The sequence below is a fragment of the Ipomoea triloba genome, chromosome 4 (genome assembly GCF_003576645.1).
Source record: "Ipomoea triloba cultivar NCNSP0323 chromosome 4, ASM357664v1".
Lineage (NCBI taxonomy): Eukaryota > Viridiplantae > Streptophyta > Magnoliopsida > Solanales > Convolvulaceae > Ipomoea > Ipomoea triloba.
Window position 1 is genome coordinate 13,259,771 of NC_044919.1, and position 21,270 is coordinate 13,281,040.

Below are 21,270 nucleotides of genomic sequence, written 5' to 3' on the forward strand. Positions count from 1 at the left end.
AAAACAAAATGGTATGAATTTTGGTTTAGTTTTTCATCCTAATTAACCCTACAAATATAACAAAATTGTCTGTGGGCTAAATTTTGCCATATTACGCAGAGTTAACTACAAGATTCTTGCCTAATCTTTATGTGAGTAAAACTTAATATGTAATTTTGATAATTTAAAGATGTTGTAGCTACTCTTTAATTGACCAAAACAAAACAAATAAACAAATTAAAGCAAAATATTGTAGACAATCCTTTCAATAAAGTTGGTTGGGGCAAAGCCACATTAAAAAATCAACTCCTTAGACATAGTAGTGTTGCAAGGGGATTAGTAGCAATAAGGTTTTTAAGCCAGAGCCATAGAACTAGTATTCCTCCCCAAGAAACTTTCCTGAATCATGCGTTCTCATATTTGAAGTAAAATCGTTTGGGAGTTCTATAAGAATGTAGATTCACCTATGGATAAGACTTCAAATAGGGAAATACTATGAATATTGCTATGTACTTTATGTGCTTTAATAACTTTAAGAAAGCACGAATGGAGTAATGATAATTGAGTAGTAACAATGATATGCATAATCTATCCTTAAAAGACACTAAATCATGCATAATAGGCAATCAATTCAGACCTAAAAGGCTCTAAATATTTTCTTAAAAGAGCATGCTTTTCTAAATACATAATCTATACTATATATAAAAACATTATCCTCCTTTAGAATTTTCCCGCCCAAACGTAGGGATATTTTAGTAATATGGTAATTATAATAATAATAATAATAATAATAATATTAATATTAAATATTAATAATATTAATTGTTATTATTATAGAATAATATTAATGATAGAATAATATTAATTATAATTGATTATAATATGTTATTAGTAATTATGGTAATTATTATGATAGAATAATATTAATGAGATAAGAATGTGGTTTTGATTGTTACAATTTTTGGTAATGTCAATCATATTATATATATATATATATGCTAATATATGCTAATAATCTATATCTATATAATCTATACTTTTATAATATATATAAAAGTAACATCCTCCTTCCAAATTTTTTCCAGCTCAAACTTTTGTTAATATTTAATTACATAATTTATTAGTAAAGCTTAATTGGTAAGAAAATTTTATTAACTAATGGAAAATTTTATTAAATAATATCTATTAATCTATTAACTATTAATTATAATTGGTAATAATCATTATTGACAAATTGAAAAGGAAACAAATATTATTAATTAATGAAACATTATAAAGTTTCCTAATTGACTAAAATAATATTTGATTAAGAGGTAAAATAATACTAATTATAGAAAATTAATAAAATTTCCCATTAATTAATAAAATTTTCTTACCAATTAAGCTTTACTAATTATAATATTATAATATTATTTTGTAACATCCATACTATTATTTTGTAACCTCCATTATATTATAATATTATAATATATTTTCATATATTTTATACGTATAGATTAGAATATATTTTGAAATGGCATTTAAAAATTAGGAAAAGTATATTCTAATCCATATGTATAAAATATATTATTTTATATCAAAAGAACGAAAAAATGTAAAAAAAAAAAAAAAAAGTAGTCTCCAGATCGATGAAAAAAGACATGAAGCACGTGTTACTATGAAAGTTATACATCTTTATAATAATAGTAGTAGTGGTAGTAGTAGTAGTAATAATAATAATAATAATAATAACAATAACAATAACAATAACAGTAACAGTAACAATAACAATAACAATAACAATAATAATAATAATAATAAATCGGAACAAATTATAATTTATACGTAGGATTAAAAATTTCATTTAGAATTAATAATTAAAAATGTTAAGTAATTAATTATACTTTCCTTTTGAAAAATTAACAAATTTATAATTCTCACCATTTCTACCTATAAATACAACAGATTGTTGATTTTGAAAATCATAATTCTTCAATTTGCACTACCTGTCTCTTCTTCCCATTCTATGTGAAGTCATATATTGGCGGCTCTCTTATTTTCTTCTTCCACCGCCCTGTAAATAGGATGGATTGGTGTTGCATCCACTATAATACCAATTATAATATCATTTTACAATATCGATTGTATGATAACTATTATTTGTTGAAGCACAAGATTGCTTTTGTTTTAATACTTTGACATTAGTCTCAGTGTTTATACTTCGATTTATGTATGTGTATGAAATATTTGTTGCAGTATGAACACATGGTGTTGATGGAGTTACTAAACAATGGTCATCTAGAGCCGGAGGAGAAGGTATGCAAAGGAGTCGGTGACGACCAGAAGAAATGAGGAGTTTGACTGGTGATGTTTTTTGAATTCAATAAAAGAATAGCACACTTTTTAATTGTAAAATCCAATGTTTCCTTAGAACATTTATGTATTTGATTTTGAAGTAATTATTAATTTTTTTTGTCAATTTATCTTACGATATTGTATGGCATATATATATATATGATTTCCTCATCATTTTCTTCTTCTTCTTAACTTTTTTATCCTTTTTATTAATACCTAATAATAATTACCATAAATACTTATTAATAAATGTAAATTTACATTAGCTAATTATATTAATTATTAAAGAAAATATAATTTATGTGTACTATCTTAATTATAAAAATTCTACCTAATAATTTTAATATTACAAGGGACACAATAAATATCGTAAATAATGTTTAATAATTGTCAATCTGTATTTGGCAATAAAAACTAATAATGCTTAATTATTAAGTCAATTATAAAAATTTTTGTACAATAGACACATTATTTTTTAATTATTTTGTTTTGATAATATTATTTCTTATTCATAAAAAATTAAAGCAATACTTTTAGTACTGGGGTGTGACTAAGGATTATCTTAATTATTAAGGATATGTATTTAGCTTAGTAATTAGAAGACTTAAAATATAGTATGAATTATAGTAGCATGGTAATCAATTAGTAAGACAATTATATTAGGCAATCTAATTAATAATTTACTTTTTAAATTATACCATCTTTTTAATTATGATTATTTTTCTAAAGTATATACACAAATTATACTAATAAATATAGAGTTAAAAGTGTGTATATAAAAACAATATCCTTCTCCCAAATTTTCCCACCCAAACTTAGTGGCATTTTAATAAAATCATTTATTTTATTCATTTATTATTTTATTAATTATCCATATATATTTATTCATAAAATCAGTCAATTGCTAAGAACATACCAATTTCATACCCTAATTTCATTCACCTATAATTGATTAATTGTCCATATATATTTTTGGTAATATGGTAATATTGTTAATATTAATTGGTAATTGGTGATATATTCATAATTTATACTATATATTCATAAACATATATATTATTCTTAATCAAATCAAATCATGTTTTGTTAGGTTTAATATATTGCATTATCTACCATTCATACCTATTAATTATCGTTTAAAAATTAGAAAAGATATATTCTAATCTATATGTAAAAAATATATTATTTTATATTACTATATTATAATTATAATTATAATATTATAATATTATAACATTATTTTGTAATATTCATATTATATTTTGTAACCTCCATTATATTATAATATTATAATATATTTTCATATATTTTATACGTATAGATTAGAATATATATTGAAATGACATTTAAAATTAGGAAAAATATATTCTAATCTATACGTATAAAATACATAAATACATAAGTTAGATGAACACTGCAGAAGGTCGAACATATTTAATATATAATAATAATAATTTTTGTATATACGAATTGATATTCATGTTAACAAAAAATAATTAATTTATTGTAATTGACTAATAATAATTGCCTAATAATAATTACGGTAATTAAGCTAAATATTTGTCGTTCAATTTATTTTTATACTCCGTAATAATTAAATTTAAATTATTTCTAATTTTTTCATATTTATTTTTTGTAATAATATAATTACTTAAGTTATACGGAGTATTAAATATTGATCTTTTTAAGATAATTGTAAACAAAAAAGTCATATATTATTCAATTAATTGAGTGATACTTTTGCACTAATCTTATAATCAAATAAATGTACATGTTCAATATTAGATTTTTTAAAATAATTTTATCTTTAATTTTATTATCTAAATAAATAATAAAAAAAATTTATCAGTGAATCGCACGGGTAATTGGACAATTATTTGCTCTAATTCAAGCAAAGAAAACATCAAAAAACATAATCAATCCAACTAATTTCATCAATTGCGCTATATAATATTCGATGTTATAATTTATATAATTGTATATCGATCCAAATATTATTAAAGTATTATAACAAATTCATTCCGTGCAACGCACGGACAAAAATACTAGTTGTAATAATAAAATAATTATGGCAATAAACATATAAGGCATTCTTAGATTATGCATATCAATTACTCATACTCCATAAATAAATTATAACAATTAACACAATTTAAAGCTAAAAATTCAATATTAAATTAAAATTCAAACAAATTTAAAACTTAATAATTTGTTCAAAATTGAATAATAATTTAATATTGGTTTTAGGCAAACTCAATTGGATAATTTAATTAGAAGAAGTCAAAATATGATGAAGATAATAAATCTTAAGCAAAGCCTAAACCAAACATTATGGCAAATTATACCATGCACCGTGGTGGACGTAGCATTGTGCACCAGGAATCAAAACGACGTCGTTTTGTCGATTAGGCAGTAAGTGGGCGTTATTTTGGGATTCACGTCCGTTTCCTCCGTTAACTTCCTAATATAAAAAAAAACAGTGAATTTGAATTGTTTGTGTTTTGGCGGTTATGGCGATCTTCTTCTCCGATCCGTGAACTCACGATCTATTGGATTCTCAAGCAGTAGGATATGGAAGGCGTCAATTCGCAGCAGGAGGTGGTTGCGACTGAAGAACTCGATGATGCGGTTGGATTGGCTATTTCAGGCGATGATCCGGTTGGATTGGCTATTTCAGGCGATCGTAATCCAGGTTTTTTATGTTTGATTTTGTGATTTTGTTTGCGTTTATGAAAATCATTGAATTCGCATGCTTTGATTCATGTGTTTTGATTATTTGATACTGGTTTTAGGATTGTTTTATGATACAACTATGCGATTGGAAAGGTAGAAGATGAGTTTTCTGTATTTGTGTGGATATTATGTGTATTCTTTTAATGAACTGTGAGTATTTCAGGCAATGTTTCTGTGTATTCATTGTAGTTGTATGTAAAAACAGAGGGTGTATTGTGTTTTGTTTATCGAATGTCAGTCTGGTTGATTTTTGTGTGTTTTTGTGAATATTATGTGTATTCTTTGAATTCCATATGTGTATTGTGGTCAGAGAGTTTGTGTATTCATGTTAGCTGTAATGTAAACACAAGGTGATGTGTGTTTTGTATTTTGGGTTTTCAATATTCTGTGTATTCTAGTTATACACTATGTGTATTGTAGGCATGTATTCTGTGTATTGACTGTAGGGGTACTTAAACACTGTGTTTTTGCAGCTGATCAGGACTTGTTAGGGGTGTCAGTGAGTTCTATTGATGAAGCATATGAGGTTTATAATGATTATGCTTTCAGGCTAGGTTTTAGTGTGAGGAGGGGTAAGCAAAGATATAGTGCTGGTACAAAACAATTGAAGATGAAGGAGTTTAATTGTTCAAAGTCTGGGTTTAAAAGGGTTTTAAGAAATGGAAGTTATTTAAAAGTTGATGTACGGACAGGTTGTCGTGCATATGTTCAATTTGATTTAGATGGGAATGGGATGTGGATTGTGACAAAGCACCAGAAGATTCATAATCATGAGTTTGTTCCAACGACCAAGAGTTATCTTCTACGGTCACATAGATCAGTGTCTAGAAATCATCTTTCCTACCTAAAGGATTTGAAGAAGAGCGGTGTTTGTGTGGCTGATGGTTTACGGTTTCTTAAAACACAATCAGGGGGGTCACCACTCGTTGGTTTTACAAGCAGGGATGCATATAACTCGCTGTGCACTGATGTATTGAACAATTTGGATGGAACCGACTCAAACACATTAATTGAAATATTTAGATAAAGGCAGTCAAGTGAAAAGGATTTTTACTTTGACTTCGAAGTGGATGATGAGTCAAGGTTGTGCAGCTTTTTTTGGAGAGATGGGAAAATGATGCGAGACTATGAATTGTTTGGAGATTTGTTAGTTCACGATACGACGCATCGTACTAACAAATATGATATGATTTGTGGTCCATTCGTTGGTATGAACCATCACTGTATGAACGTCATGTTTGGATGTGGTTTTTTGTTGAACGAGAGGATTGAGTCGTTCGTATGGTTGTTTAGGTCATTTTTAAGATCAATGAATGGGAAAAGTCCCCAAAGTATAATGACCGATCAATGCGCTGCCATGGCTGCTGCTATTTCCCAAGTTTTTCCAACCTCAAGACATCGCCTATGTATATGGCATATCGGTGAGAATTCAAAGAAGCACATCAAGGGACTAAGAAATCAAAAAGATTTTCTAGACATATTCAATTGTCTGTTGAAACATACAGATACGGAGGCAGAGTTTGAGCTTTATTGGACAAGGTATGCTATTCATTAAAAATTTTGTGTATTGGTGATGGTATTTATGTTTATTTAGTTATAGTATTCTGTGTATTATATTTTCCCCAATTGCTTGCATTAGTATACAGAGTTGGCAATTCTCACCCAGATTATGTGTATTCTATTGATATATTCTGAGTATTGTAGTGTTAGAGTATGTTTATTCTATTGATTCTATGCTTTCATTCCCATGCCTTCATATCTGATAATACTTCCATTATATTCTGTGTATTCAATTGAATGATCCTGTGTATTTGTATATGAGAGTCTGTGTATGAATTATAGTACATGAATAGGTGTAGTTAATATATATGTTATGGTATTCCAGGATGGTCACAACATACAAATGCCATAATAATTCTTGGATTGAAAAGCTGTATCAATGTAGAGAAAAATGGTGCCCTGCATTTAACAAAGATTATTTTTCTGGTGGTATTTTATCTTCACAAAGGAGTGAAACCACAAATCACTCTATTTCTAGAAGGTTATCCAAGACTGCTGGGCTATGTGATTTCTATAGCTCCTTTGTTGGGGTTGTTTCGGAGTGGAGGAGTAGAGAGAACGGGGAAGATGTCCGGTGTTCCCAAGGTGTACCTACAATGGTTATTGATGACATTAAGATTCTTTCACACGCTAGGGATATTTATACGATTGAGATATATTACTTGTTCGAAGCGCAGTTTTTGAAAGGGGCATCATGCTATCAAGAGTGTGTTCAATTTGAAGGTGGTGTGTATAAGTATCACGTCTGGAGGCCGGAGGTTGATATTATTAGGCATGAAGTGATTTTTAACGTTAGAGAGTTAGACATTTGGTGCAGTTGCAAGCTGTTCACTGAAACCGGGATCTTATGTTGTCACTGTTTACGCATTTTAAACGTGCATTGTGTGTCTGAAGTTCCAAATAAATATATTATGAAGAGATGGACTAAAAGAGTTTTGGAAGACGAGAATGCTGGTATTATCCCCCCATCTCAGTGCTTTAATGTTCCCTCTTCTGTTTGGACTTTAGAGATCACTAGGAAATTTCAGAAGTTGGTTGTTTATTGCCAAGAAAACAGCGAAGCACGCAAAATTTTTGAGCAAGCAGTGTTAGATGCCAAGAGAAAAGTTGAACATGAGTATGGCCCTATTTTCTTCGAAGGTGAAGATTGTGATGTGGAATCTTCGAGCGGTGTTATAAAGGATCCATCAAACAGTCGGTTGAAAGGGGTACGCAATAGGAGGGTGACTAGTGTGATTGAAAAGAAATACAAGAAAGCAAGGGGTCGAAAGCAGCTTGCTCATATAGCTGCATCTAAAACAAAATCGGTGGGGCAGTCTCAAGTTGAAGATGCTATTTCTAATATTGCTGGTAATGGATACCTGGTGCATCCAATGTCTGGAGGTTCAACTTTTTGTCACGTTAGGTCAAATTCAAATCAAGAGGACAATTAGAGTGTGTCTTAATGTTTGTTAGTTTTGTTTTTTTCAAGTCATGCAGTTGTACTTTTTATACACAAAACTACTACAAGTAATACACAGGCTGTTTCCGCAAGATACACAGAAGTATTTACCAAAACAACAGAAACCATTTGGTGTTATTTGTTTACATTGCACTCTGTAATACACAGAGTGATACTATGTAATACACAGAACACTACTGCCGAATACACAGAATATGAAGTGCACTCTGTAATATGTTTTTAGAGTTAGAAGACAGAGGTGGAAGCCAGGGTTTAGCATTAGGGTTTAGGGTTTAGCACCCAGTACTATGTATACAGATATATTGTTGAATACACAGAGTTGAAGTCAATAATACACAGAATATTACTATGTAATACACAGAATATTAATATGTGTTATGGTTTTAGGGGTTAAGGTTTAGTCTTAGAGGTATGGGTTACCATTAACTGAATACACAGAACGACAGCATGTAATACACATAATGTTACCGCGTAATACACAGAATATATAATTGAAGTCATTCTTGGAATAAATTTATGGCACCCTATAATATAAGATGTGACAAAAAGATTTTTTTTTTTCATTTCAGAGTTAGAGTAGTTTCCGAAATAGAGAACACATTTCAGATACTTATTTCAATTTCAGTTTTCAGGAATCAACATGTTTACAAACACGGTCACTTTGATTGTTTGTAGATTTCTTTGGCTGCATTTGTCACCTCTGGTAGAAGGGTATTCCATTCTGACATGAGTATGGTTGCGGCATATTTAGCTCTCAGTGATGTGAGGAATGTATTCTGCAAAAATAGAATGCAAAATTAATTAGAAATGAATTGTTAAATATTTTAATATGGAAGAAAGTTGAAAGAATAGTTTTATACTCACATCTTCAGGGCCTCCAGTGAGTCCTGCATTCCAGTCTTCTATTGATGTGCCTGTGTAAGTCTGCATATGCCTCATCGAGTATATGGCACAGTCTACAGCATTTTCTTCGTTTTGCCAATGCATCTGCACGTATTGCACTCTCATTTGTTTCATCTTCTTTGCAAGTACAATCTTCTTTGTTGCGAGATACTTGGTGAAGGCAATCAACTGTAGAATACCGATATAGTTGTGTGTAATTAGTATGACAGAATACACAGAATCACAGCATGTAATACACAGAATATGTAGTCTAAGTTATATACAGATTATACTTTGTAATATACAGAATACACAGAATGAAATGTTAGAATACACAGACTCACTCAGTAGGATACACAGAATTTAATAGAGATAAGATTTCTCACTAGTTTCTCCGGGCAACCTTCATACTTGTCTACTGCTTTAATTCCTTTAGGAACAGGCCTGTTGTCAATTATTTGAAGTCTGGATGTCAAGAAATTAAAGCACAACAAGTAGAAATGTTGGTGCCTGAGGATACTGAAGAATATCTGTTAAAAGTAGTCAGAAAAAACAAATCAGTTTGTGTTATATGGACAATTCAAATGAATAATATACAAAATTTAAATAATTAAGGTATAGTTATTTTGTACTTACAAGACTGGCATCACTGAGATCAAGAGAAATCAACTCGAGTTGGTGATCAATTGCTCCGCAGAATTCTTTCAAAATTGCCTTTGAGGCAGCACTTTTGCTATGCAAATTTGTTGCACTTTCCAACGTCATCTGCAAAAATTTGTTATTTTTTTTCTTGTTATACAATGCATTGGTATGAATAAAGGAAAGAAAAAAAAAAGTTTAGAGTAAATTGTTTACTTACAAAAACAATTTCTGAGAAGAAAACCCTTTTTGGCTTGTCAACTGATCTTTTCATGTCCAGTAAACTCATCAGTTGGCACCAAATTTGCACGATGTTGGTAGATACATAACCGGATGCCAATGAAATGAAATCCTCCCGGTTAGCAACCAAATTGTTCCCTATGTAGAGCATATCACTACACAAAGTAAAATATAGATTAATCATAAGGAAATAACATGTTAAGTAATATGATGTATGTCTAGTAAAAGTTATCAAAATGGAACTTACTTCATTGAATATTGACCACCACAAGACAAGAATGCGTAGTCTGAAAAGATTTTTTGTTTAGCTGAAATGTTTGTCAGCTTTGTTCTGTTTTGTGCCCAATATGGTGAGCGTAAGGCCAAAGGAAGTTGTTTCAACTTTCTTTGTGGTCTTTTCTTTCTGTGGACATCTTCAATTTCCTCTTCAGACTCTGCAAGGATGCTGTGTATACACAGAAATATAATAGTCAATACACAGAATGATAGCATGTAATACACAAAATATTACCATGTAATACACAGAATATATAGTCTAAGTGAATTACAGAATAAAAATTTTAATATACAGAATACACAGAATGAAATGTTAGAATACACAGACTCACTCAACAAGATACACAGAATATAAGCACAAGTATTAGTAAATTATAAAGTGTTATAAGCATAGGTGTACCTTTCAAATTCAAGTTCTGCTGGTGTTTTTGGTGTTGAAGCAGATGGTATTGAAGTAGATGGGGCTACTTGTTGCTCTGTAGGCATTCTAGAAATATTTTCAACCAATGTTTCCAACATGGTTGCTATCTCGGGAGATCTTGGAGACGCCGTTGCTTCTCTTTGTGTTGTTGGTGGTGGGGTCTTCTCCAGGGTAGGCTGGGCTGATTTTCCTCTTTGTGATCGCCTTCTTGGGGATGGGGTTGCTGTTGGTGGTGCTGTTGTTGATGGTGTTGCTGCTGCTGGTGCTGCTGCTGGTGTTTTTGTTGCTGTTGCTGCTGCTGCTGCTGCTGTTGTTGCTGGTGCTGCTGCTGCTGGTGGTGCTGTTGTTTGTGGTGCTGCTGTTGCTGGTGCTGCTGGTGATGTTCTTGCTGGTTGTTGATCCTCAGAATGTGGTGGTGATGGTGTCGGAGTTAAAAGCTGGAAAGAAGGTGCATGGATTTCAGGAGAGTGTTCCTCATTGTTGCATAGAATGCAACTTCAAGTTCAGCGACTGCCTCTAAGAAGCTTGGCTCATTGAAGACATCATCATCCTTTAGCAGGCTCTCGGCTGGGACCGGTGGGCTTGGATTTGGACTTGGTGTTGGATTGACAGTGTGGGAGAAGTTGACAAAAGTGTTCTTTATGATTTCAGCCGCTGAATTGTTGGTTCCAATTCCAGCCATGACTTCTCCAAATTCTGCAATGCTAGAACTCATTTTCTTCAGGGAGTCAGTAACTCGCTGCACAGTTTCAGACTCAATTGGTTTATGAGTCACTTCCTCCTCAAGCATTGGCCTTCTGTCAATCACTTTTCCTCTTCCATACTTCCCTGTCTTCCTATGCATTTTAAGCGTTGCTTTAAGGTCTTTTGTTGTCCATTCTCTAATGGTTGGAGGGTTTTGTGTGAAAACAAGACCTCTAATCTGGACTCGATCAAGGTAAGAAAGCTTCAAAGAATTAAAAAAAAAAAAAAACAAAGATTAGAACAAACGTTTAGTGGTTATGATATATGACTTATGGTTTAGTATTTAGGACCATGCACAGAGATATATAAGTGAATACACATAATGAATAACTACAATACACAGAATATTACACAGTAATACACAGAATGTGAACATGAATACACAGAAACCTTCAACAGAGTACACATAGAATACACAGACTCAAGTAAGGCATTTTATTCAATAATTTATAGAATTATAAGAATAAGTTAGTATTGCATACCATCAGGAAAGTTGCAGGGCCACTGTATGAGGAGTCATGGTTTGATTTCCAGGCTTCTGCAGTGTCTAGCACGCTCTTTATGGTGTAAGCACACCAATTCAGTTCTTTGATTTTACTCACATCTTGCAGTGAGTATAGAATCCGGTAATTGCAGAAGGTGTTCTTGTAGCCCCTTATCAGTGTTGTAACCACAAAGATGACAAAGTCACGCTTAAACATGTCACCACTGTCTTGTCTCTCGACAATCTTGTTTAGCATTTCAGTGGTTGTTGGGGTTCCCTTCTCTACCCCCCATCTCAGTCTCCAATCCCTGACCAAAGCATTGAATCCTTCAGTCTCATTACTAGAAGTGCCCTCGACGACAGGGATTTTGCCACGCGGGAGTCCAAGTGTAGACTGTACATCATCCTCCGACAAACACAGCTCATCATCACCACCTCCAATTTCAATGGAGCATCGTTCTATGTCCATCTTCTTTAATATGTGCTTGATTAGCACACCATCACAGTGAGTCAGCTTGATGTCCAGTAGTGGTCCAAATCCTATATCCTTTACAACTTGATGCTGATCCTCGGTTAAACTACTGACAAGGGTGAACACTTGATGCTGATCCTCGGTTAAACTACTGACAAGGGTGAACAACTGCTTGGGAGCCTCGGTTAAACTACTGACAAGGGTGAACAACTGCTTGGGAGTCTCGGTTAAACTACTGACAAGGGTGAACAACTGCTTGGGAGTTGTTCGAACAGTAAAGTATTTCTTTGGTTTTGGTTTGTCTTCTACTACTTCCTTCTCCTTCTGTGTTTGTTTTGTTGCAGGCTTCTTTCTCTGTTTTTTTTTCCTGTCTTCTGTCGGTGGCTTTGACGTAGTTGCACTATCTCTCTTTCTCTTTCTTCTTTCTAAGGCAGTTGCCAGGACTTGATCGCTTTTATCAGAACTTGACATTGCTGTCACATAATAGAAAAGACAGAATTAACATGCTAGAATACACAGAATGACATGCTACAATACACAAAGTCTTTAACACTAATACACAGAATCTAAGCCCTAGTATCAATAACCTCAACACAACAATGTGGATAAAATGCTAGAATAAACAGAGTCAGTAAGAAGAATACACAAACACATTAACACGAATACACAGACTCATTAACAACAATACACAGAATATACTTCTCATTATTATCAATCACCAAGAATGTTGGAAACTTTGGAATCAACAATGTGGGATGGTAACATTATTGTATACACAGAATGACATGCTACAATACACAAAGTCTTTAATACTAATACACAGAATATAAGCCCTAATTTCAATAACCCAAATTCAACAATGTGGATAAAATGCTAGAACACACAGAGTCAGTAAGAAGAATACACAAACACATTAACGCGAATACACAAACTCATTAACAAAAATACACAGAATATACTTCTCATTATTATCTATCACCAAGAATGTTGGAAACTTTGGAATCAACAATGTGGGATAGTAACATTATTGTATACACAGAATGACATGCTATAATACACAAAGTCTTTAACACTAATACACAGAATATAAGCCCTAGTTTCAATAACCCAAATTCAACAATGTGGATAAAATGCTAGAACACACAGAGTCAGTAAGAAGAATACACAAACACATTAACGCGAATACACAAACTCATTAACAAAAATACACAGAATATACTTCTCATTATTATCAATCACCAAGAATGTTGGAAAATTGGAATCAACAATGTGGGATGGTAACATCCTTGTATACACAGAATGATATGCTAATATACACAAAGTTGTTAACAATAATACACAGAATATAAACCCTAGTTTCAATAACGCAAATTCAACAATAATACACAGAATACAAACATTATGTTTTTTTTTTCACAATGTTGTTGATCAACAATGTTTGTTAAATATTTACCTGTTAGTTCCGTGTGTTCTTGATAGTCGATGAAGATGTGTATTTGTTGTTGATCAATGCGTATTTGTCCTGATGTTCTTGAGTTCTGGTGTGAATCGTTTGTGTTTTGCTTTTGCTTGAGAGTGTTGCTTGCTTGGTCGAAGTGCAGTGGGAGTGCAGTGCGTGGAGCGAGAGAGTCGGAAGCTTGTTAAGGAAGACTCTCCATCGCTTATATACTTTAATTAAAAAAAAAAATAACGGTGATTGGATGGACTAAACGGCGTCCGTCCCATCACTTAGTGGAACGGCGCCGTTTAGTCCCACGGTGCACATTGCTATGTGCACCGTGGTGTAGGGTATAACAACTGGGTTAGACCCGTCCCAAAACTGTATTTCATCATCTTCTTCATTCTTGCCCTAACAATTGCGCAGCAATAGAGGACAACAGTGCCTAGCAGCCATGGAGGATGAACAACAGCCCAGCCGCATCGCCAACCATCCGTCACTGCCAGCCATCGGACGACCTTCTCCATGTCGTTCCATAGCAACCGCTAGCAGCCAGGTGACCAACATGAAGGAACCTAAAAAAATTCGGCGAGAGAAGCAGCCGGGGGAATAAATTCCAATTGATTTAAAAGTACGTATATATACTTAATGCGGAAAAAAGAATTCCAGCAGTCCATACAATTGCATATAATTATTCACGTAAGAGCACAAGTACGTGATATACAGATCGTATTAAAGTAGTAACCTCCAGCCATAGTTTCAAGTTGATGAAGGTTGAGTAGTCACGAGACTGTTGCGTTAAAGTAACGGTATGAGTTTCTCTCACTTTTGCTCAACTCCTTCTAGATAGTGTATGAGGAATGAATGTTAAACAATGAGAGGACAGGGGCTCTTTATATAATAACCATATGCCATCAATATGCATAGTAACGATATGCCTTTCATAAATTAACAACCCAAGATTTTTGTATATCCTCTTGTATCTCATAGGTCTTAATCGTATATCCATGTTGCTTTTAAAAGGAGATTAAAGACTTCTTATAAGAATGTGAGTATATACCTGAAGATGTCAACTGATCTAGTTTTTGTTCCCTTATTTCTTTATGTATTTTTTGTTGTAGCTCAAAATATTTGAAGGCAAGATATCATGCATGAAGAATAACTTCCCATTGTGGTAATATTTTTGAAATGAGATTTCGAATTTGGTGGTGGGAGGATGACTGAAATCACTTTTGGGTCTATCATTTTTAATGTAGAAGAAGATTTTCATGTGGATTTTTGCATGGTGTAGTGGCATGTATTGTGCATGTTATGCATGTTGATTTAAATGCATCTTATGCAGTCTATTTTCATCTTCGCACAAAATCATGCGTATCAAGTTATACCAAGATGATTGGTGAGATGTGTACGTAAAATTATTTTATATATAAATAAATCATTTCATTGGCAATGGTTTATTTGGCATTATAATATATGTACTTCTCTATGGTGGGTGTGCGGTTTTAGCACATCAAACGCCAAAAGAGATGGATTATTTAAGCAGATACATGTTAGAGGATGTGATTAGTACAGTTCTTTCATCTTGTTCGTGCTCTCGAAATGAATGTAAGTTTTATTTTACTTACTGTCTAAGTCTCGTATCATGTTTAGAAGATATGTATGAGACTTTTTGAGCTTTTGCATAACCTAATAAATACAAGGATATGTTTATGCATGTGTGTGTGTGAAAATATCTTCAGATAAAGTTCTTATTACACAATTTAACATGAAAATTCTTAAAGCATCCCAAGTTTTTTGTATATCCTTTTGTATCTCATAGGTCTTAATCATATATTCACGTTGCTTGTAAAAAGAGATTAAAAACTTATAGGAAAGTGAGTCCGCATAATCTAATTTTTGCTTGTAATCAAGTCTGCATAATATACAAAATATGAATCACAATATTTGCACACAAGTATAGTGAAGAGTATAAACTAAATAAAATCTTAAAACATAAAGAAAATTATACATAAATACATTTTGTATTTTTTCATTACACAGTAAAAAACTTTTTGAAATTAAAGAAAATGCTAAGGTTAATGTAAAATAGATGAATTTGCTTCGGTTGATGTGGAAGAATACAAGTAAGGTTTTGGAGGAAATGGCAAAAGGTCAGCACTACTTTCCAACATTTCCAACACCATACTTATTGATGGCCTGATTGAAGGATCAACATGAATGCACCACAAACCAACCATAATCATCTTTCTTGCATATTCCTTATCTAATTCATTCATAATTCCTTTCAATCCTAACTCTTTATCAAGTTCAATCCGGCGATAAATCCAATGCGGAAAATAGATTTCACTATTGCGATCCACATCATGCTCAACATTCTTTCTACCACTGACAATCTCCAGTACCATCATCCCATAACTATACACATCAGCCTTATGAGAAACCGCTCCAAAGTTTCTGCACGCAACTTCTGGAGCAACATATCCAATTGTTCCCCGTGCACCAGTTATTGACACAAAACTCTCCTTTGTTGTGTGTAGTTTTGCAAGACCGAAGTCTGAGATTTTTGGGCAAAAGTCTTCATCTAGAAGAATATTATGTGGCTTTATATCAAAGTGTAAAATTTTTGTCCTACATCCACGGTGTAGGTATTCTAGTCCCCTAGCAATGCCAATTGTGATTTTATACAATGTTAACCACTCTAATTGACGATCACTCCTCAATTTTCCATCATAAATGAAGCTTTCAAGCGATCCATTAGGCATGAATTCATAAAGCAAAGCTCTTTTGTCACCCTCAACACAGAATCCTAACAATGTTACAATATTAACATGAGAAGTTCTGCTAATGCTTGCTACTTCATTTATAAACTCTTCCCCACTACCGTTTAATTCCTTTAGTAACTTGACTGCAACAAAAGTTCCATTTGCCAGCTTTCCTTTGTAGACAAAACCATAGCCTCCTTGACCCAGTTTATTTCGAAATGAATTAGTAATTCTTTTGACTTCTAAATAGGTATACCTTTTTGGAGAGAATGATCCATTGTTTCTGAGAAAGACTTCTATATTTCGTTCATCTTCAGTTTTCAGAAAATTCGTGAATATTTGGTATAAGAAATTCCTCCAAAGACACAGAAGCATAGTCATTAACATTGTAACCCCAACAACTAAAGCAACTGCAATTATTGGCAAAACTTTAAATTATTTAATTACTCTTTTTTAGAGTTAATATTTAAAATGATCCCTTAATTATTTCATAATTTTAAAATTAATCATTAACTATCAATCAACGTTTGATGCTGAGATCATTCTTATCTATATATAGAATATCAAATAGATACTGAGATTTATGTTGCTTATAAAAGATGTTTACCTGTTACCAGAATGACCCTTGACATGATACTTTTTCCTACAATTGAAGTAATAAGGTAAGAGTTAACTAATGTCCAGAAATGAAAAACACACAACTTTCACAAACTCAGTAGGAACGGAACACACAATGAAAATGTAGAATGCATTCAAGATAAGAAAGGACACTAGTTATTCTGTAAACCCAACTGGTTTACCATTACGCCAAAAGGTAGGGTGGTTTAACTTGGCACTTCAAGCTAGGGTGTTGGACTTGACCCTTCAGACATTTGCCTAATAATTTTCTAGTCACCAGCTTTAACTGGCCCGTACCACTTGTTAGATCGAGGGTTTAGTATTACGCCTAAAGCTATATCTAATAGTATAACTTTATTTAGGGTGTGTTTGGAAAGAAAGAAAATAACTTATGGAAAATGTTTTCTGGAAAATGAGTCATTTTCCAAAAAACAGTTTCATTTCCCGTGTTTGGTTGCTTTTTGGAAAGTTGTCTTTGTGTATTTGGTTCATTTTCTGAAAATTTTATTAAATTGTATAATTTTACATTTTAATTATTTTTTAAAATATAAAATAATAATAATAATAATATATAAAATAATAATATTTCTTTTAAAAAGTAACAAATGTGGCCATTTTGGCCAAACAATTGTTGAAGCCAAGTCTGAAAAATGACTTCTAGAAAAAAAAAATTCAGAAGTCATTTTCCGAAAAAATGTCCTCATTTTCCTTGGTCAATGGGAGTTGTTTTCTGTTGACTGCATTTTTGAGACAACTCCAAACACCAAAAACCCGAAATATGATTTTCGAAAATCATTTTTCAGGGTACCAAACACACCCTTAATTTCTTTTATACGGCCACAGTTAAAAGGGGTGGGTACTAGACTTGGTTATTCAAGCCTTGACCAAACAAACCCCTAGCCACCTTTACAAGCGGCAAGGTACTAGACTTGATCATTCAAGTTTTAACCAAACAATCTCCTAGCCACCTTTACAAGAGGCATGGTACTAGATTTGGCCATTCAAGCCTTAACCTAGCAAAGAGAATTGTTATTGTGGTCAATTAGGCATCTCCCCCCTTTATAATGACAATCCTCACAAGTTTCAGAGACCTCCCATTCTACAGAAATCAAAGAATTTAATTTCCGAAATAGGTCACTTGCTCTGGAATTCTTTCGAAATGGCAATTGAACAACTGAACACTCTATAGGAAGGTTGCCGCCGCCTGGGGCAGTATCATTGCCGTCCTCTCTATAGTACACGACGAAGTTTAATTTTGCAGTTATTGTAGCTCGCAAATCCAGTGAAGTAACCACCAATCTTCGACTTACGATCACATCTGTAGAAGTTATGCATACGAGGCACTAAGGAAACCCAAGCAGAGCTGGGAAATGAGAACCTTCTGTAAAAAGTGTTGCAGAAAGTAACTCTGTGGAAGAGGGTTGGAGAGCCACATAATTTCACCTCTAATATTGTTGTTCTCCAAACTTAATTCTGGGGAAATGGCATGGCAGCACAATCTAAGGTGTGCAATCCGCAGTTGGGTTGTGACATGTTGGTGAAAGGAAAAGTGACATTTATGAGGTTGCCACAGTTGAATTGTTTAGGGCAGAAAGATTGGGATTGGGATAGGCCTTCTCCATGAACTAGGTGAACAAAGATAAGTGATTGTTGAGAATACTAAACCAGGCCATTTAGACACAAAAAAAAACCTTAATTAATTCTTGAGAATACTGTAACAAACTTGTATGGTATACATAATTGTTAGGCAGAGGCCGGTAAAGGATCATGTCCATTAATTGGTGGTCAGGGGATTGTTGGGCAAAGAAAGGTAAAGGACCCAGCACCCTACCTTTGGAAATGTGATGACGATCTATATATAAAGAAATAAAATTGCACATTCGCTACTAGCTATATAACTAAGAACTTAATCCTAAAAATAATATATATATATATATATATATATATATATATATATATATGTTCCTTTGTACCTCTTTCTTTGGAACAATGAAATTGGTTATCTGCAGTTGTAACACATTGGCCACCTCTTTTTTGACAGTTGGAACAATCTTCGGACAGCAGCCATTCTAGGACGAAAGTAACACTTATGATGTCAAACAAGTCAATATTGCTGTATTCTTTCTCAAATGGCAATAGAATAGGTGAGCACTTGGGTGGAAAGGCTGGAAAGCCATGGTGGTTTGGTAAATTGGGAAGTGGATCACCTTCACCCGGAGGCCTATAGAAAACGCTGAAGTCTCCACACTTGGTGTGATTACTATACCCAAAATGATTCATCTGTTGAGTTAATTTGGGAGTGTTTGGGCATTTGAACACAGTGAAGTTGTGGGGGATGACAAATGATGCACAAGGGGAATTCGGGAAGGAAACATTCGTGTCGAAAGAATTGCATCTAGGACGATTCAACACGATTTGTTCAAGCTCGGGATCATATAGCCTGATGTAGTCTCCCAGCTTCCCATAAGCATAATAATATTTTCTTCCTATTCGGATTCTTGGTAATGGAACTGCATCACATTCAAGCTTTAACAGCCCACATTCGTTCCCGGAGATATTGGAGGAGAACGGATACTTCATCGTCCCGAGGCTTCCACAGGAGAACTCTGTCGGGCAAGTAGACCGGTTTTTGCCAGCTCCTTGATCTAGAAGAAAGACCATCATGGTATAGAGAAGCAAGCTAAAGAAGGTGGTGAAAGAAGCCATGGCCACCCTGCAGGCATAAGCTTAAGAAATGCAAAATCTTGGTTTCTTTCTGATTTTCTATATCTTCTTCTTGTTTGTTCTACGCAAATTAGTATTTAATACGGCAATTGACTTGGAATTCATTCCACAGACTTGAACAAGAGTCAAGAACTTGGATGTCTTATTAGAATTGGTTGAGTAGATTACAAGGGAGAAGAGAAGGCGAAACAGTCAATATTGGCCTGGGATGGAGGTGGGGACCATTTACAGTAGGAAATGTGGGAATTTTTAGGAGTCCAATTTGGTTAATAGTCAGAGACAAGAAGCAGAAAGACTTGACTGGTTGATTTGGGATTGAGAGTGGCTGCGCTGTTGCTATGACTTTGCAGTGTAGAAAGTATCTTACAGAACAGAAGTCACTGGAAATAACTGCGTTAACCACGGCCTATTCTTTGGCATTTGTGGTGTTTTGCCATTAGTGAAATTGGTTGGGATCTTCCATGTGGACTTGGGTCTTTTTATAATTTCATTAATTTTACGGTACATTTCAAACCTTTCATATATACTCATATATTTTGCTATGAAAAATTATTATTTGCTAATGTTTAGGGCAAATATAATTTTATATAATTGTATGTTCATTAATTATTAATATATGTATTTGTGTTAAGTTGAATTTTTTGAAAGATTCTTATTTATTTTATAGTAATTATAAATGGGAGATGTTCATCAAGAAAGAAGTAAAGGTAAAAATAAAGTTAATGAAAATTATGCATTATGGGCACCGGAGAAGAGTAACGAATTGTTACAACGTATGGTTGATGATGCGATAAAAAATGGATGGCGTGATAGTAGTGGAGGTTTAAGCAAGTTAACTGTGGAGAAAATGATACTTAGCTTCTTGCTCTCAATGAAAAGCTTGTGTGTTAAAGATCGTATGCACAATATCAAAGCAGATTGAAATGGTTCAAGAATCGGTTTAAGAATTTTTCTGAGCCTATGTGGGTGTCATAATTCTGGATTTGGTTGGGATCCAATCACAAAGAGGTTTACAGGTAGCGATGAGGTGTGGGAAGATTATTTCAAGGTGAGATTCTTATATCGTTTAATTAACATAGGTGTTGCTTAAATTTTTTATTTTAAATAATTCATTAACTATTTTCTTTTTCTTTTCTAGTCCCATGCATCCTACTCATAAAAACCTACGGACAGATAGGGGGGTTGCTGACTATGAGGATTTAGCATTTGTATTTGGAAGTACTACTGTTGTAGGAAAAAAACTCTATTGGATTGGGTGATGAAACTGATGCAAGAATCTATAATGTTGAAGAAGATAATCAGCATAGAATTGATCAACTACATTTTGATTTTGTTAACGATGGATTTACACAAAATGATATACAAGTAGATTCTCAAGATCCACGATTACTACAATATACTTCATCAGCCCCTCAAGAGATAAATGTAGAAGCAAGTAGTTCAACAAAGTATTATAAGAGAAAAAGAAATAGAGCTAAATATGAAGGAAATAGTTGTTCATG

General features: G+C 33.1%; 3 protein-coding genes across 3 annotated transcripts; 1 reads left to right on the forward strand and 2 right to left on the reverse strand.

The window, feature by feature from the left end:
• The first annotated feature begins 6,160 nt into the window (after positions 1-6,160).
• On the forward strand, positions 6,161-8,039 carry LOC116015832 (protein FAR1-RELATED SEQUENCE 5-like). The gene is made up of 3 exons (XM_031255998.1): positions 6,161-6,585; positions 6,932-7,814; positions 7,923-8,039. Exons 1-3 carry the CDS (start codon positions 6,161-6,163, stop codon positions 8,037-8,039), a joined length of 1,425 nt encoding a protein of 474 aa, XP_031111858.1.
• Positions 8,040-15,739: 7,700 nt separating this feature from the next.
• LOC116015833 (PR5-like receptor kinase) lies at positions 15,740-16,807 on the reverse strand. Its single transcript, XM_031255999.1, has one exon. The coding sequence runs from the start codon at positions 16,805-16,807 to the stop codon at positions 15,740-15,742; it is 1,068 nt and encodes a 355-aa protein (XP_031111859.1).
• Positions 16,808-18,086: 1,279 nt separating this feature from the next.
• LOC116015834 lies at positions 18,087-19,750 on the reverse strand. The gene is made up of 3 exons (XM_031256000.1): positions 19,018-19,750; positions 18,187-18,362; positions 18,087-18,143 (listed from the first exon to the last, which is right to left on the reverse strand). Exons 1-3 carry the CDS (start codon positions 19,748-19,750, stop codon positions 18,087-18,089), a joined length of 966 nt encoding a protein of 321 aa, XP_031111860.1.
• Positions 19,751-21,270: the final 1,520 nt, after the last annotated feature.

Bases quoted from the DNA above. Each gene is read 5' to 3' on its own strand.
- LOC116015832 (XM_031255998.1), top strand. From the start codon at position 6,161: ATGATGCGAGACTATGAATTGTTTGGAGATTTGTTAGTTCACGATACG. The intron at 6,586-6,931 runs GTATGCTATTCA...ATGGTATTCCAG, and splicing joins TTTGAGCTTTATTGGACAAG to GATGGTCACAACATACAAAT. The intron at 7,815-7,922 runs GTACGCAATAGG...TCGGTGGGGCAG, and splicing joins CAAACAGTCGGTTGAAAGGG to TCTCAAGTTGAAGATGCTAT.
- LOC116015834 (XM_031256000.1), bottom strand. From the start codon at position 19,750: ATGGCTTCTTTCACCACCTTCTTTAGCTTGCTTCTCTATACCATGATG. The intron at 18,363-19,017 runs GTACAAAGGAAC...TAACTTCTACAG, and splicing joins TCATTGTTCCAAAGAAAGAG to ATGTGATCGTAAGTCGAAGA. The intron at 18,144-18,186 runs GCAAGTGACCTA...TGATTTCTGTAG, and splicing joins CATTTCGAAAGAATTCCAGA to AATGGGAGGTCTCTGAAACT.
- LOC116015833 (XM_031255999.1), bottom strand. From the start codon at position 16,807: ATGACTATGCTTCTGTGTCTTTGGAGGAATTTCTTATACCAAATATTC.